This window comes from Falco punctatus (assembly GCF_963210335.1).
Source record: "Falco punctatus genome assembly, chromosome: 1".
In the NCBI taxonomy this organism is placed as follows: Eukaryota; Metazoa; Chordata; class Aves; order Falconiformes; family Falconidae; genus Falco; species Falco punctatus.
Window position 1 is genome coordinate 26,789,101 of NC_137580.1, and position 13,730 is coordinate 26,802,830.

The 13,730-nt window shown below is 41.2% G+C and overlaps 2 protein-coding genes across 4 annotated transcripts in view; one reads left to right on the forward strand and one right to left on the reverse strand.

Annotated features, from left to right (window-relative positions):
- Positions 1-5,112, forward strand: part of RFC1 (replication factor C subunit 1) — a 42,733-nt gene extending 37,621 nt beyond the window's left edge. The window contains exons 19-25 of the mRNA XM_080408443.1: positions 92-190; positions 633-787; positions 900-1,017; positions 1,977-2,122; positions 2,571-2,784; positions 3,834-4,025; positions 4,580-5,112. Of these exons, the coding sequence (XP_080264569.1) occupies positions 92-190; positions 633-787; positions 900-1,017; positions 1,977-2,122; positions 2,571-2,784; positions 3,834-4,025; positions 4,580-4,675 (1,020 nt within the window). The 3' untranslated portion in view covers positions 4,676-5,112. The remainder of the gene's footprint in view (positions 1-91; positions 191-632; positions 788-899; positions 1,018-1,976; positions 2,123-2,570; positions 2,785-3,833; positions 4,026-4,579) is intronic.
- WDR19 (WD repeat domain 19) overlaps positions 4,033-13,730 on the reverse strand; it is a gene marked incomplete at its 5' end in the record, with an annotated part of 47,008 nt that continues 37,310 nt past the window's right edge. The window contains 7 exons of one of the 3 annotated variants that reach the window (XM_080408270.1): positions 4,033-4,461; positions 6,290-6,410; positions 7,135-7,211; positions 8,908-9,031; positions 10,850-11,000; positions 11,572-11,653; positions 12,288-12,412. In XM_080408270.1, coding sequence (XP_080264396.1) covers positions 6,296-6,410; positions 7,135-7,211; positions 8,908-9,031; positions 10,850-11,000; positions 11,572-11,653; positions 12,288-12,412 — 674 coding nt within the window. In that variant the 3' untranslated portion in view covers positions 4,033-4,461; positions 6,290-6,295. Of the gene's footprint in view, positions 4,462-5,451; positions 6,411-7,134; positions 7,212-8,907; positions 9,032-10,849; positions 11,001-11,571; positions 11,654-12,287; positions 12,413-13,730 lie in introns of those variants that run through there. The other 2 variants (XM_080408269.1, XM_080408268.1) reach the window with 2 other exon arrangements.

Consider the following 13,730-nt stretch of genomic DNA (forward strand, 5'->3'; position numbering starts at 1 on the left):
CTGTTTTTATGTGTAGGGATCAGGCTGTCTTCTACTAGTCTCTTCAATTTAAATGCTGTTACACTACCACATTGTCAATTTTGTTCTTTAGGTTTTACATAATCTTAACATGTGGTGTGCAAAAGATAAATCATTGACGTATGATGAGGCTAAAACAGATGCCAGCAGAGCCAAAAAGGATATCAAACTGGTAAGTGTAAAATACTGGATTGGCTTTTACTGTCGTATTCTGATGTAATCACTAGGCTTTATAGGCATCTTCTGAACTAAAGCACTGATGCTTGAGATGCAGGGAGCTGTCAGATTTGCCACAAATAGTTGAAGAGGAGCAGTAAATACAGGACTGAGTGTATATTTTGATGTACTGCTGTCTTATGTAAGATCAGTTATGAAGCTCATACTTCTCATCGCAAGTCTTCTGTTTAGGAGATAGTTCTCTTAATATTGGAAGTAAAACACGATTCTGAAAACTGGTAAAGTGCTAGGAAAGTAATACTGAATGTTAATTTGTACTGACGAGTCTAGTGATGGTACCCAACAGTATCTGAAGTAATTGTGTTGGTGGTGTGCTCTGTCTTTATTGTTTATGTTGACCTGTAACTCACTGACTTCTTGAAATATCATTTCCTTAGGGCCCTTTCGATGTTGTCCGGAAAGTTTTTGCTGCTGGAGAGGAGGTTGCTCGTATGTCTCTTACAGACAAATTGGATCTTTTCTTCCATGATTATTCCCTAGCGCCTCTCTTTGTCCAGGAGAACTATGTACATGTGAAACCAGCTGCCGCTGGGTGAGTTATTCCATACCCTAAACTGATGTAGGCTTTTAAGTGTCGGGGAGTAAAACTAGACTAAAAGTTATCTGGATATTTCTGCTTTCTAAGAGTCAACTTTGTTTTCCAGAGGAAATATGAAAAAGTACTTGATGCTCTTGAGTAGAGCAGCTGATAGTATATGTGATGGTGATATTGTGGACAAACAGATTCGTAGCAAGCAAAACTGGAATCTTCTTCCAACACAGGTGAGCACTTCACACTCAAAATTTTGTGTGCTTTATGGGTGTTAGTTTAAAAGACCAATCCCTTGACACTGAGGTTTAGATTAACTTTATGACCTGTACGGTTCACACTTCATGCAGTATTCTCTGTTCTGCTGGTGGGTAGAGCAGTTTCCTGTGTTCGTATTGTTGAACACATGCTGTATTGTGAAATGAAGCCTTCTGAAACTTTGAAAAGCTTGACCCTTCTTTATAAAGCACAGGAGCACATGGCACTTGTCACTTCTGATGTGCAGTTGCAAGCCTACTCTGTTTTATTTATGTGCTTCCTATCCCACCCTCTCACCAGGCCAGTATTTCTCCTAAAGCACAGAAGGCTGAAGCTTTGTCACTGTACTTCCATTAATGGTCACTGAAACATCGACAAGACTCGCCTAAAGGATTATGACTGGCATCAGAGAATGTGTCATAGATTAAATTGGCAGGGACCTCTGGAGGTCATAGAGTTCACCCCCCTGCTTGGCATGGGTCCAAGCAGAGAAGTGGCTTAGGATTTGTTAGCTTTTTTTTATTTGTTAGCTGATTTTTTTGTAGATTCGTGGTGTCCGTTGGAAATGTCTCCTTCACCATGTCTGTCGGCCTGCAGGTTACAGCACTTGCTTGTGTAAAGTCAGCTGTTTGACTGCACTCTGAAGTGGACATGAGAAATGAACAGGCTGCTTTTTTTTTTTCCTTTTCTTTAATGGCTTTTACAACCTAGGTAATTTTACAGACATCTTAGAATGTGGTACAAGAGATGAAGGTGTAACCTAAGAGGGGTTGAACAGAAGCAAGGAACCAAAAAAGAGTTTTGTTAAAACAAACTGGTTTTACTGTGGAACGGTATTGATTACCCGCTTTCATGCAGACAAGCAGGGTAGTATGTTGTGGCATCAGTGAGACTAGTTCATGGTGATTTTTTGGCATGTGTGCTACTTTTTCAGGGTATTTATGCAAGCGTCCTCCCAGGGGAGCTGATGAGAGGTCACATGACCCAGTTTCCTGTCTTTCCCAGCTGGCTGGGGAAATTTTCATCCACAGGCAAACACGATCGTATTGTTCAAGAACTGGCAATGCACATGAGCCTCAGGTAGTACTAGCATTTCTCTTCTGGCTTGTATCAATACTGGGTATTTAGTTCTCATGTAGTTCGCTACCTACTGTTAATTCCTTGCTGTGCTTGGTACAAAGTGTATATCCTGTGAATATGCTTGTGTGTTGTTGGCGACGCTTTCTTAGCACTTGATCAGGACAACAATCAGACTGCAAACACTTCTAGTATAGTCAGGGGTCCTGTGACTCCCCCCGCCCCCGAAGCTGTTGTTTCTCGGTCAGGGATGTGTTTCCCCAGACTGCTCAGTGTTTGCACACCTTGCATCAGTTATCCCTAAGGCAGGTATGGCAGAAGGAACAGCACAGTACAACTCTTAAGGCAGCTGATTACCCATTTGCCAGGGGCCTTACCTCCAGGTTGCTCGTGTTCAAAAGCGAGGGGTGGTGGTTGTGCACATTTACTTACTGTTTTCAATTTGACAAAGAACCCAGACGGGCAAGAGGACAGTAAATATGGAGTATTTGCCGTACCTGCGAGACGCACTTGTCCAGCCCTTGAAAGACTTTGGAACAGATGGTGTACAAGAAGCTGTAACATTTATGGACTCTTACTGCTTGGTGAAAGAAGATGTTGAAAATATCATGGAAATAAGCACATGGGGAGGCAAACCCAGTTCTTTTTCAAAGCTGGATCCCAAGGTAAAATTTACCAGTGAATTTTTTCCTTTTCTTCCATATCTTTAAAAAGCGATTCTAGATTCATAGCTGTGGTATTGATGTGCTGCTGAAAGGCTGAAGTTGGTGCAGCTGCCAAACATACTACTAAAAGTTGAGGTGTATGCCCTAGAGATGGTTAGGCTGGGCCTCATTTCAGGAGTCTTACACCTGTTGTTCCTGGCGTAAGGGATCACTGGGTATTGGCTGGGCCTGGGCACAGAACTGGAACACAGAAGGGACAGGGAAAGCTGGTACCTTTCTGTAAGCCAGCTCCCGGCTACAAGCTGTGTCACCTTCGTGCATAGCGCTGCCTTTGTTACCATCGTGTAAAGGAGGAGCCACACACAACTGTATTTGTTACAGCGTGGGCACTGAGGTGAGAGGCTGGCTTGCAGCTTGCATCTTTCACAGTCCAGTTAGACTGAGCTGCTAGACCTGGGGGGACTTCGTGGGGTGCTCCTCCAGTACCCAGCTAGTCCTCTTCAGTGGTTGGGACCCTCATCTGGTACCAGGTGAGCTTAAGCTCAAGTCCCTGTTACAAACTAGGCAGGTGTGAGATCTGAACCATGATATCCCCCATCCCAGGTTAAGTACTCTGGGCGAGAAGTTTCTTCTTTGCTGGTAAGTAAGCCTATGCTGCTGTTGGGTGTTTCCCCCTAGTCTGAATACATTGCTCCAGTGTGGCAGGTGTTCAGTGCTGCTGAGGGTGGCTTCGGTGTAAGGGACTTGGATTAGACAGCAGCAGAACAACAGTGCTGAAATTGCTGGAGGCCGAAGCAAGAAGCATGTGAAGATACGTATGCTCTAGCTGAGGATTATGTGGGGCTTTGATAAAATGATCCTTACCATACAGGTTGTAGATGCTTTCTGTGTCCTTTTGAGAATGTGTCCTCTTCTGCATATCTTTGGTCACATCTTTGCGAAGGAAAGGTGATGTGGAACCTCCAGCCAAGAGCTGGTTAGCTAACAACCAACCTTCTCATCTACAGTTCCAAACCTGATGCTCATCATATTTCTTTCCAACCTAACAGGTCAAAGCAGCTTTTACACGTGCCTACAACAAGGAGGCACATCTGACTCCATATTCACTTAATTCTGTCAAGATATCTAAAAGGCAGTCGGGGTCTGCATCAGCCTTGGGACTGAATGAAGAACTGAATGTGGAAGAGATCCAGTCTGATGAGGATGAGAGAGATACTGTTGAAAGTGACGCAATGATTAAGGTGACAGTTTCCTCAGTGTTAAACTACCACAGTAAACTGCTTTCTGGTTTTCTAGTTACCTTTTTTGGGACTTGTGACATCATCTGAAGGGGGGAGGGTGGGGGAAGTGGACTAGTAGATGCTGAATACATGATCTGTCAACTTCTAAATTAAAAAAGTCTATGATGTTATTTCCATCCATTGCCTTCTGCTTGAACGTTAGACCAAAGTGAGACATCACTGTACACCCCTGAATACTGCATCCAATTCCCAAACTTTGCAATATTTTAGGTGTTGGTGGGGACGGTGCCATTGGTAAGGAGCAACCACAGGCCTTTGCATGGGGTTATCACAGATGACAATTTCAGCCACACCCTTTGTACGTGTCACCAAATCAGGCCATTAAGACTGAATATTGTCGAGTCTGTACTCTCCATGGTGTTTTAAAACTTCATACCTGAAATGGGAGGGGAAGAGAAGAGAGAGTTTTTTCTTTTAATACTGATTGCATTTTGACTTACGCTTTTTGTCAGGTTGCAGTTGGATTTTGAACTGTCTGTATGTTCTGTTTGCAGAAAAAAAACCCTAAGTCTTCCAAGCTGCCAAAAAGAGAGAAAAATGAAGAAACAACAAAAAAAGAAGGGAAAAGAAAAGAGAAAACAAGACATTAAGCAGAATAAAATCTTGCTCTGGATGTAGCTTTGCTTATCTAACTTTTGGCAGAAACATGAAACAGATCCATTGCTGGAGCTGGGAAAGTAGAACCAGTGTGTTGAAAATGCTCCTCTTATAGAGGTGATGTAGCTACTGTACTCTCACACTGTGCTGTGCTGTACTTACTCTTAAAGTGCTACAACCTATAAATATCCTTGTGCAACAAACACCAGGGTGCATGAAACATGATGGAAATGCGGTGTTAGTTACCTGATGTTTATGCAAAGTCTTCCTAGGACCCCGTTACTCTCTTTTTTTAAAAAATCCCCTGACGTTATGTGGTGAACTCTTGTAAATACTACATGATGCAAAAAAGACCCCAAACCTAAATTGCATATTTGTACATTATAGAAATTAAGTGGTATATAAGATAACAATAAAACGTTTCACAGGAGTCTTTTTCAAAAAGTTTTGGTTACAGTCATGGAGTGTTCTGTCTCTCCCTCTCTTCCAAGGTTTCGGCTTTCCTTTGTGTACAGGATGTGCTTTTCCTACAACTGCCCTTTTTTTCAGTTAGAGACACAGAACAACAGTGAGGGATTTAGCTCCAAAACTAGAGGAGCCCATGCATGTGAGTTGTATCTTCAGTGTAAGAAATGTTTGATAGAAAATAGTCATAAAAGTTCAGAACTGATCTTGAAAAAGATAATGCTGAGGGTTTTTTTGTGGCTTACAAAACACAGAATGCCCCTTGTTTTGTCTTCGGTGCAGATAAAACACAAATTTTGCTTGGTAAGAATAATTATCAATAATTTTTATTACTGTAATAAATCAAAGTACAAAACTTATCAAAAGCTAAATAGACAAAATAGAAGTGACATGTTTGTTGTTGTTACTACATTCTGGTAGGGAAAAGATGCGTAATTTAGTGATGAAGCTTTCCTTGCTGCTTGCCAGGCAACACATGCAGTTCTGAAAATAAACAGAGGTGGTTAGTCATATCCCAAGGTGAAAAGACTGTGATGGCAAACTACAAGGTTTTCTCAGACTGGGGGGGGGGGGGGGGGGGGAATTAACAAAAATAAGGTTAGGATCCAGGTGTGTGGTATAGATGGAGCAGTGGTTTTATTCTTTGAGATACTCTTACTGCAAGCCAATGCTATGTTCCTGTGATATGTTTTGTTAAACACAGAAGCGAAGATCCTTAACCTGCATTTTGATCTGTTTCTACTTTGCATCTCTCTCTTCCTATGCTCATTGGTAGATCTGTAGAAGGATTTGAGGATGTGGAGATCTTGAAACTGCTCTCTGCTACTGAAGCACAACTGGTGTTCAGGAACATGTTCCAAACCAGAACGTGGTGAAGGTGACGGTGTGATCATAGAGGCAGACTAGTTTAAAGTCTCACAACTGGAATGATTTAATAACCAGGTCGGCTGCAGTAGCAAAACATACTGGTGTCTGTGTGCCTGAGGGGAAATGGAGAACCCAGGCTCAGCTGTACCACCTGAGGTGCAGAGCCAGGCTGTGAGTTAGACTCTTGAATGCTGCATTTCCCTGGCTGGGAAAAACTCCTTAGACGTCCTAGAATGAGCCCTGTTAAGTAAAATAATACAGGTTCTAGCACATACCTGAGCTTATTGGTCCCCATCTTCTGGTTTGAGGTACTGTGTGCAATCGTTTATTTTCCTAAGATGAACAACGTCAATCCTTTCAGAACACATCGGGCATATGTTTTCAGTCTGTAACATGCTGTTTTAAAAAGAAGGGTGATGGTCAAATGATAATGCTAACATGTTTTTAAAAGGAACAGCTGGCCCTGAGGCAGAAGGCGTACAGCAAAGTTCTGATCTGGTTTATGTAACAAATGCAGGCTCGAGCAATGGCCCCTTCAGTCCAGGCCGAGCAAAGGTTGGTTTGTTCATTTTTAACATTTGAGAATTAACATCACAATGGGAAGGCTGATACTCTTTGCCATGAGGAAAATTTGGCAATTGAAACATACAGAGGAACTTGGGCTAAACATGAAGCTCCTGGAGCTTCACAGCTATCCAGTCCCGTTCTCGCACAGATGATTACTGGGGACAAGAGGTGATTGCTGCCTTAGCCTATACCTATTTTTCTGTTGTATTCTGTTTGTTTTGGTGACTGCTGCTGTGCCTCTGTTCCCCCTGCCCCCATATCAGGTGTCCTTCCTGGAAGGAGCTGAGAGCTTGCACAAGCTCCCCCCGTCCACCTTCAGGACAGTTCCTGTTGCTGAAGCCCTGCATCTCTGGCCGAATTCTTTATTGTGGTTTTCGTTCCACGCTGAAGCGATGTTCTGTGAGTATGTTAGATGAAACTACTAAGTGGTGTTCCTCTTCCACCCCACCCCAGCTGTTACATGTTTTTAATACCAAATGAAACAGTTTGCTGCTAAAATATGAACGAACACTGGAATTGTGCAACAGAAAAGGAAAAAAAAATACCAACTTACTTCTTGAATTCTGAATAGAGGGCAGGAAAGTTGCAGTGTGGGCAGACTGTCCAGTCATCTCGTACCATATGTCGACCCTGCACGCAAAAGCCACAAGTAATTAAGGGGTTGTGTGCTGTCCCAGTGCGCTGGGCATTTTGTTTTGTACCTGTTGCTGTGAAAAAGTCTCAGCAACTGCTTTCTGAAGACTGAGCAATTAAAAACCCAAACCCATGGTCATGTTAACTCTAGTCTGATTACTGTGTAAATTCTGTAACTAGGAAAGGAGCTCTCGGTGAGATGCAGTGTTTTCATTGTAATTCACATTGCTCTTTTTAAAAAAGAAACCTAAGACTGCATTGAATTACAATTTTTAAAATTCTTTTAGTTTGGCGATTCTAAAATGTTACCTGTAGTGCTGTGTCTAGGCATGTATGTACATCTACAGAGACTTGATGTTGCATGTCACCTGAGTCCAGGAGGTTGCATTCAACACTGTCAAATTTGTGAACGTAGCGGCTGCCTGGTACTTGCCTCTTTAAACAGAAATTTCCTCTCTTTTTGGTATGGTTCACTAAATTTGCTTTTAGAAGCAAGAATCTATATGTACTTTTTCAATACCATAAAAACACACCAGCATGTTGAACTACATTTAGACATGAGAGATGTATGCTCTTAATACAATATGCAACAGTAGACTGTTTTGACACTGACTCTCAAAGGTGAAAATGCTGCATTCCTAATGACGTTACAAATACTTGTGTTGTAAATGAACTATAACCAAAATAGAGCCTAAATAAATAACATGGAATATATATACAATTATGTACATTATGTTTGGCTCTTAAAGCTGTATTCAAAAGCCTTGTTTTTTTTCTTTAAGATATTACTTCTAAAATATATTGGTAATCTTACTCTGCTAAACCAATAGAGTAAAAAAATAGATTAATTGCTATTAATATTTTTTGTAAGACTTAATTCTTTAGTTTAATAAAGAATGTTAATTCCAACATTTGATTCTTGCTCAAGTAAATTTTGTTTTTTCTGTAATTCCAGTATAACTAATCACTTGAACATGGTAAAAACAGTCTCTTAGTTACACAGTAGCTAACCTCAGTATAAAGATTTTGTACTCATGCTGGTAACAGTAGGATGCATGGCTCTTCCACTAGGAAACGTACCCCATCCATACCTGTTCAGTACACTCTAAATTATCCTGAAACAAATGTTAGAACTTCTCCTTTCTGTAAGGATCAGTAATGTAAGAAATGCTGAGGTTACTAAACCTTGGAAGGGCCTTAAGTGGTTGTGGGTTTGTTGTTGGGTGTTTTTGTTGTTCTCGTTTGAAGTCTTGGCAGCCTGGAGTTCAGGGGTTGGAGCTGAGCCCTCCCACAGCCCTTGTACATGGAAGAAGAGAGGAGGGCTGCCATCTCTTGCCACCATTGCTCTGAGCACTGCAGCACCTACACAAAGGGCTGAGCTGGGAAGCATAGTCCTGTCTGTCCTCCAAAGGGCACCGGGTGTGCTGCAGTTGCAGGGAGTCCTGGTACACCACCTGCCTTCTCAGGAAGCCAAAGTCTTTCAGAACCACTTCGTGATTTTACTGTCACCTTCAAGTGCCTGCAACTTGTAGGTGGCAACTAAGGACACTCTGTCATAGTGCAGCTTGGGGAAAAAAAAACAACCAAACAAACCCACAAAAACATCTAGCTTGAAACTCCTAGCAAACCAAAGATGTTCAGACAAACTTCTTTTTAGGAGAGAAAAGCTTTGGAAAACATGGCAGACACTTACAGTTGCAATACAGTATGGGAGATTGTTTTTACAGCCAGGACACAAAAGTTCGCACTCTGGGAGCTGGAATGCACAGTACGGACAGGCTGTTGTTGGCTCTTCTGTCTCTGTGGTGTCTGGACGCCTAGGAGTAAGATACAAATGTGAATAAAAACCTCAAGTGCTTTGAACTTGAACAAAGATGTTTTCCAATGCCTTTGATACTTATTTGCATAGCTTCCAGTTTCTATTTTGTATTCTACCAGATAATTACTTCTAACTATCACTCAAGCTTCATTACAATTCCGTAAACTCAGGAACAGGTCATTTTCTATCTAATTTGAAACAATACAACCTTTTTAAAGCTGTAACAGATCATAATACTTAGAAAGATTTCAAAACTCATAGTCTATGTGTATAGAATATAAAGCTATGGTTTTTCTATTTCAGTGTTTTTCTGTGCAGGAGTGACCACAAACAGTTGAAGTAACAAGAAATAAAACTAGCATCTGGGGAGGGCCAATGCAGCTTGTACCTCTGCCTTTCACAGGTTGGTTTTTGCCCAAGTGTCTGTTGGTCCTGATCCAGACGTCACAGCACCTGGTGTGAGGGGTGGGGGGAGACCTTTTTCTAGATTTCTTCTGCAACCTTTAATGCTTACTCTTCTATGGAACACTTTTAGATCAAGAGTTTGGATCCACTTTTAGTGTATTTTCCAATGAAGAGGATATATCCTTTCTAATGTTTAGCCTAGTAACCTTGGAGACAGACAGATGGTTTCCTTGGTTATCGTGATACTTTGTAGAAAGCTGAATTTCTCCTTTTATCAGCCCAGGCATGTTGCAGTGGCCCATTCCTTTGTCTCCACTTAATGAAATCTGAAGTATGGGTAAACCTGACTGATAGATTAGGAACAAGTCAACGTGGCTTTCAGCATTTGATACTGTATTTTAGAATCTTACTGGAATGTTTTAAGATTCCTAACAAATGGGTAACAGGGAAGAACTCTGCAAGCTTTAAAAACAGTCAAAGCAAAGGAGGTAGGGTGGAACACAGAGTCATTCTGCTACTATATAAATCCAGGGGTTGCCCACATCTTGAAGACAAGATGTAGTTTTGGTCCTGCCTCTTCCAAAAAAGGCTTTAAAAGAGTTTTGGAGAAAGGCCATAACGATCAGCATCCATAAAAGATGAGCTACGTAAACTAAGACTTCAGGTCCTGAAAAGATAATGACTGGTAAGAGGGAAAATGTCAAAAAAAAAAAAAAAAAGGTTTATAAAACTGTGACACAGAAAAGGCTAGATCTCTCTCAAGAGGAAAGCTACAAGGGATCACATTGAACTAGCCAGGGACCAGCCTTGACACAGTGGAACTTCTTGTCACAGGAGGTACCTGTCACTGTCAATTTACATAGCTTCAAGCAGAGAGACTTAATAAATACCCAAACTTCCCCTATGGGCTCAGCAAGTCCCGGACCCTCAAAATACTGGAGAAAACCAGAACTTCAGACAAGGAAGAAAATGTTAAGAATTCATCTGTTTTCCATCTGCCCTTACGGGTTTTTTTTATCTTGGCCATTTAGGCAGTAGCCTAAATCACAGAAGAGCACACCGCTGCAGCAGCAAACAGTTGCCACGTACATTCCTAACTGGAGAACAACTACAGCTGTGTGGCTGCACTTGCGCCTGTATGGACAAGATGGAAAATGTTGCTGCTAGTTGGGAAGCATTTTACATTAACACTACATTTCAGGTTTACTGCATGCGAGGGAACAGAAAAGCCTTTGATTTTCAGAGCAAGTGGGGTGGTGGTGGTGGGGAAATGGTTCTCAGCCTTCCAAATCTGAGACGGTGAAATAAGATGAAGATAGGATAAAGCCCATAGGCTTTATGAGCAAAAATAGCATTATACATAAAGCCTTGAGACTATGTACATTTGAAAGTACATGTTAACACTGCTTACCTGACCATCGCTTCAATTTTCTTCTTGTATTTAAGATCTATTTTATTACGATATTCAGGTCTCATCAGCATAGCAGCAAAACTGAAGGCCGAGTTCTTCAATCCTGCTCTATGACACTCTATTACAGTTGAAGTCAAAATTGGCACAATGTCTGTAAGAGAATGAAACAATGACGTGAACTATTTAGTCACCAATATTAACGTTAAAAAGCTTTGAGCTAATGTGGCTAAAAAGGTACTGATAAAAAATGACATTATTTTTCTTCTTCCTCATGCTGCAGAGTTGCACAACTTGTGCAATTCCTGTAACTGAATACAAGAAAATCACGGTTTCACCTCTCACCGCCTTGCGTTTCTGCACTGTATAAAAGTCCACATTTTCCATGTCCCCAAAAAGTACTTTCCAAAAAAATCAGTTAAGTTTTTTCTAATGAAGTTGCAGAACCAATCCATTCGTTACATACGATCCTTGAGACTTTGTGTGGCTCAGGCAGGTCAGTTCTGCAGTTACGGTGGGTCACAACAGATTAAACGGCTGGTGAGGAACCCGTCCTGGAGGCCAACTATCAGAGAGCCACCCTGGGGAGGGTGGCAGAGGCACCGTGTGTTCACACGCTGTCACGTGCCCTGCAGGACCACAGGAGGAGAATGTACCTGCTAATGCAACGATTAACGAATTGTCCTGTAGAGCACAGCACGCTCTTCTGTGCTGTCAGCACTTACGTGATGGGAACTTGCTGATGTTGTTGGCTACACGTATAAGCATACGTGCTCCCTTCATGTGATCACCACGTCTCACGTGAGTCTGGAACACAACAAACATCTCCGAATAACTGCAGCCTTTAGAAAGTAACTGCGCAGCCTGCCTGCTCTTGGCGTTCATCCTTCTGGGAGCTGCACACCCACAGCTCTTTCACACAACCGAGCAGAGGTGCATGGTGTGCTACAGAAAGGACCAGAGACTTTATAGGGGCTCTCTCCCGGAACGGTCTGTCTCGCCTTCGCCCCACTATTTGCCCGCCCTTGCCTCGCTGCTGGCAGGGAGGCCAGAAGCTGGTGTAGGCTGGCGGGTGTCCTGACGGGCCACGGGTTAACTACAGCAAGTCATTGGAGGCCCCCTGCTTAATTTCATTTACAGAAAAGCAGTGAACTGCTTACAGCTAATAATAATAATTGTACGAGTAGCATAACATTTGTAGCTATCTATGCAAAAGAAATACAGGAAGCTATATGTAGGGTTTTAATTAAAAAAGAGTATGCTAATCAAAAAGGCAGACACAACCACAGGTTGTCTCCCTGAAGCTTGCTGTCAGCATGCACTTGGAGTCTGTGATACAACCTATAGGACAATGTAATTTTCATATACAGAGCACCCACATGTACAGTTCAATAAATCAGAAACCGCAACTTATGCCTAATTCAGTTTCTCAATTCTTTACCTTCACTAGGATATAGCTGTGTAGAATCATAAGGTTTGTAGCCATCTCAGAAGGAATTTTGATCTTCTGGGTCTTTAACTCTGAATACATACTGAAAAGAACATCGTGTGCATTTCGGTAGTTTCCTAAAAAAAACCAACCATGAACAGTAAATTTAATTTTTCATAACAATTTCTCTACTAATGACACCTATGAAGCTGAACAGGAAGTTATGTTGAGTCTTAGAGCAAAAGAACTTTGCTTCTTTGGAAAATAACAAGCAGTTCTTTGTCACAGTATCCTAAACGGTATCAGCCACGGAGCTAAATCAGAAAAAAAATTACACTTGGAGAAGTCATCTAAACAGTATCAGAATATGTATGTGGATGACAATTTCATATTGATACTAAACTTTAGAAACGAAAGATGCTGTATCCTACATTGCTTCCACAATAAAGGGGAGAAAAGGTATTTTTAAACCATCAAGAGACGTTACTTCTCTTTTTTCTTCAATGTCAGCTATTGAAAAGCTGTTGTTTAAATGTTAATTTAACATACTTTTACTTCATCATTTGCTTTGGCAACTCCTTGCCTCTGCAACCAAACAAACCCAAAACCTGTCAGAGAGAGAATTAAAATTTGAATGTTAATTCACTAGGTTAAACTGCTTCAAGGTCACTATCAAGGATTGTCCAGAATCCACAGGTTTTCATTAAATTATCAGCGTAGCTGAAAAACAACGAGTACAGTTAGTCTACCCTTGGCTAGTTCTTTGTTCTTGCTTTGTTTTGCTTGGGTTTGGTTTGGTTGGTTTTTTTTCATTATTGGAGCGTAAAGAAGTCATACTCTGCAGTTGGAGGCATTTAAGGGAAATTTCAGAGTCAGTTATTTCAGGAAACTTTTTTCCTCTCTCTCTATCAGCAAACATTTTTCCTCTGTAGAGCAATTTTTTACAAGCTGTTATACACTACAATTGAATCAACCTGTGGAATTAGTGTGAGGCAGCTAAATACCACTCCAGGATTAGTTGCTGGAAAACAACATTAATTTTTCATGCTGTATTACTGACTCTCAGTATAATACAATCAGTACATATTACATATGTAATAATGATTACATAAAAACAACTTAAAGGAAAATTGCGCCTAAAACGGCATACCCAAAGGAAAATACTAAACAGTATGAATTAAGTTACTATTTTTTAAATGGATTTTTAAGGAAAGAACAAGCTATATTGGTATAAACTTCAGAATCAAACTCACTGAAATCTGAAGAGAGTACAATCTAAAACTCTGCCTCTGCAGAGGAAAGAGTTACTGCAAGATTGGTGATTTTAATGAAAAAATACTGTGCTTATTATCAGACTGCTGCAGAACATACCTATACTATTCAGGAATATGAAATGCAGTATGGGATACTGCATTTCAGATAAAGCTTTCACATTTGGAGAAGCTAGTAAATATT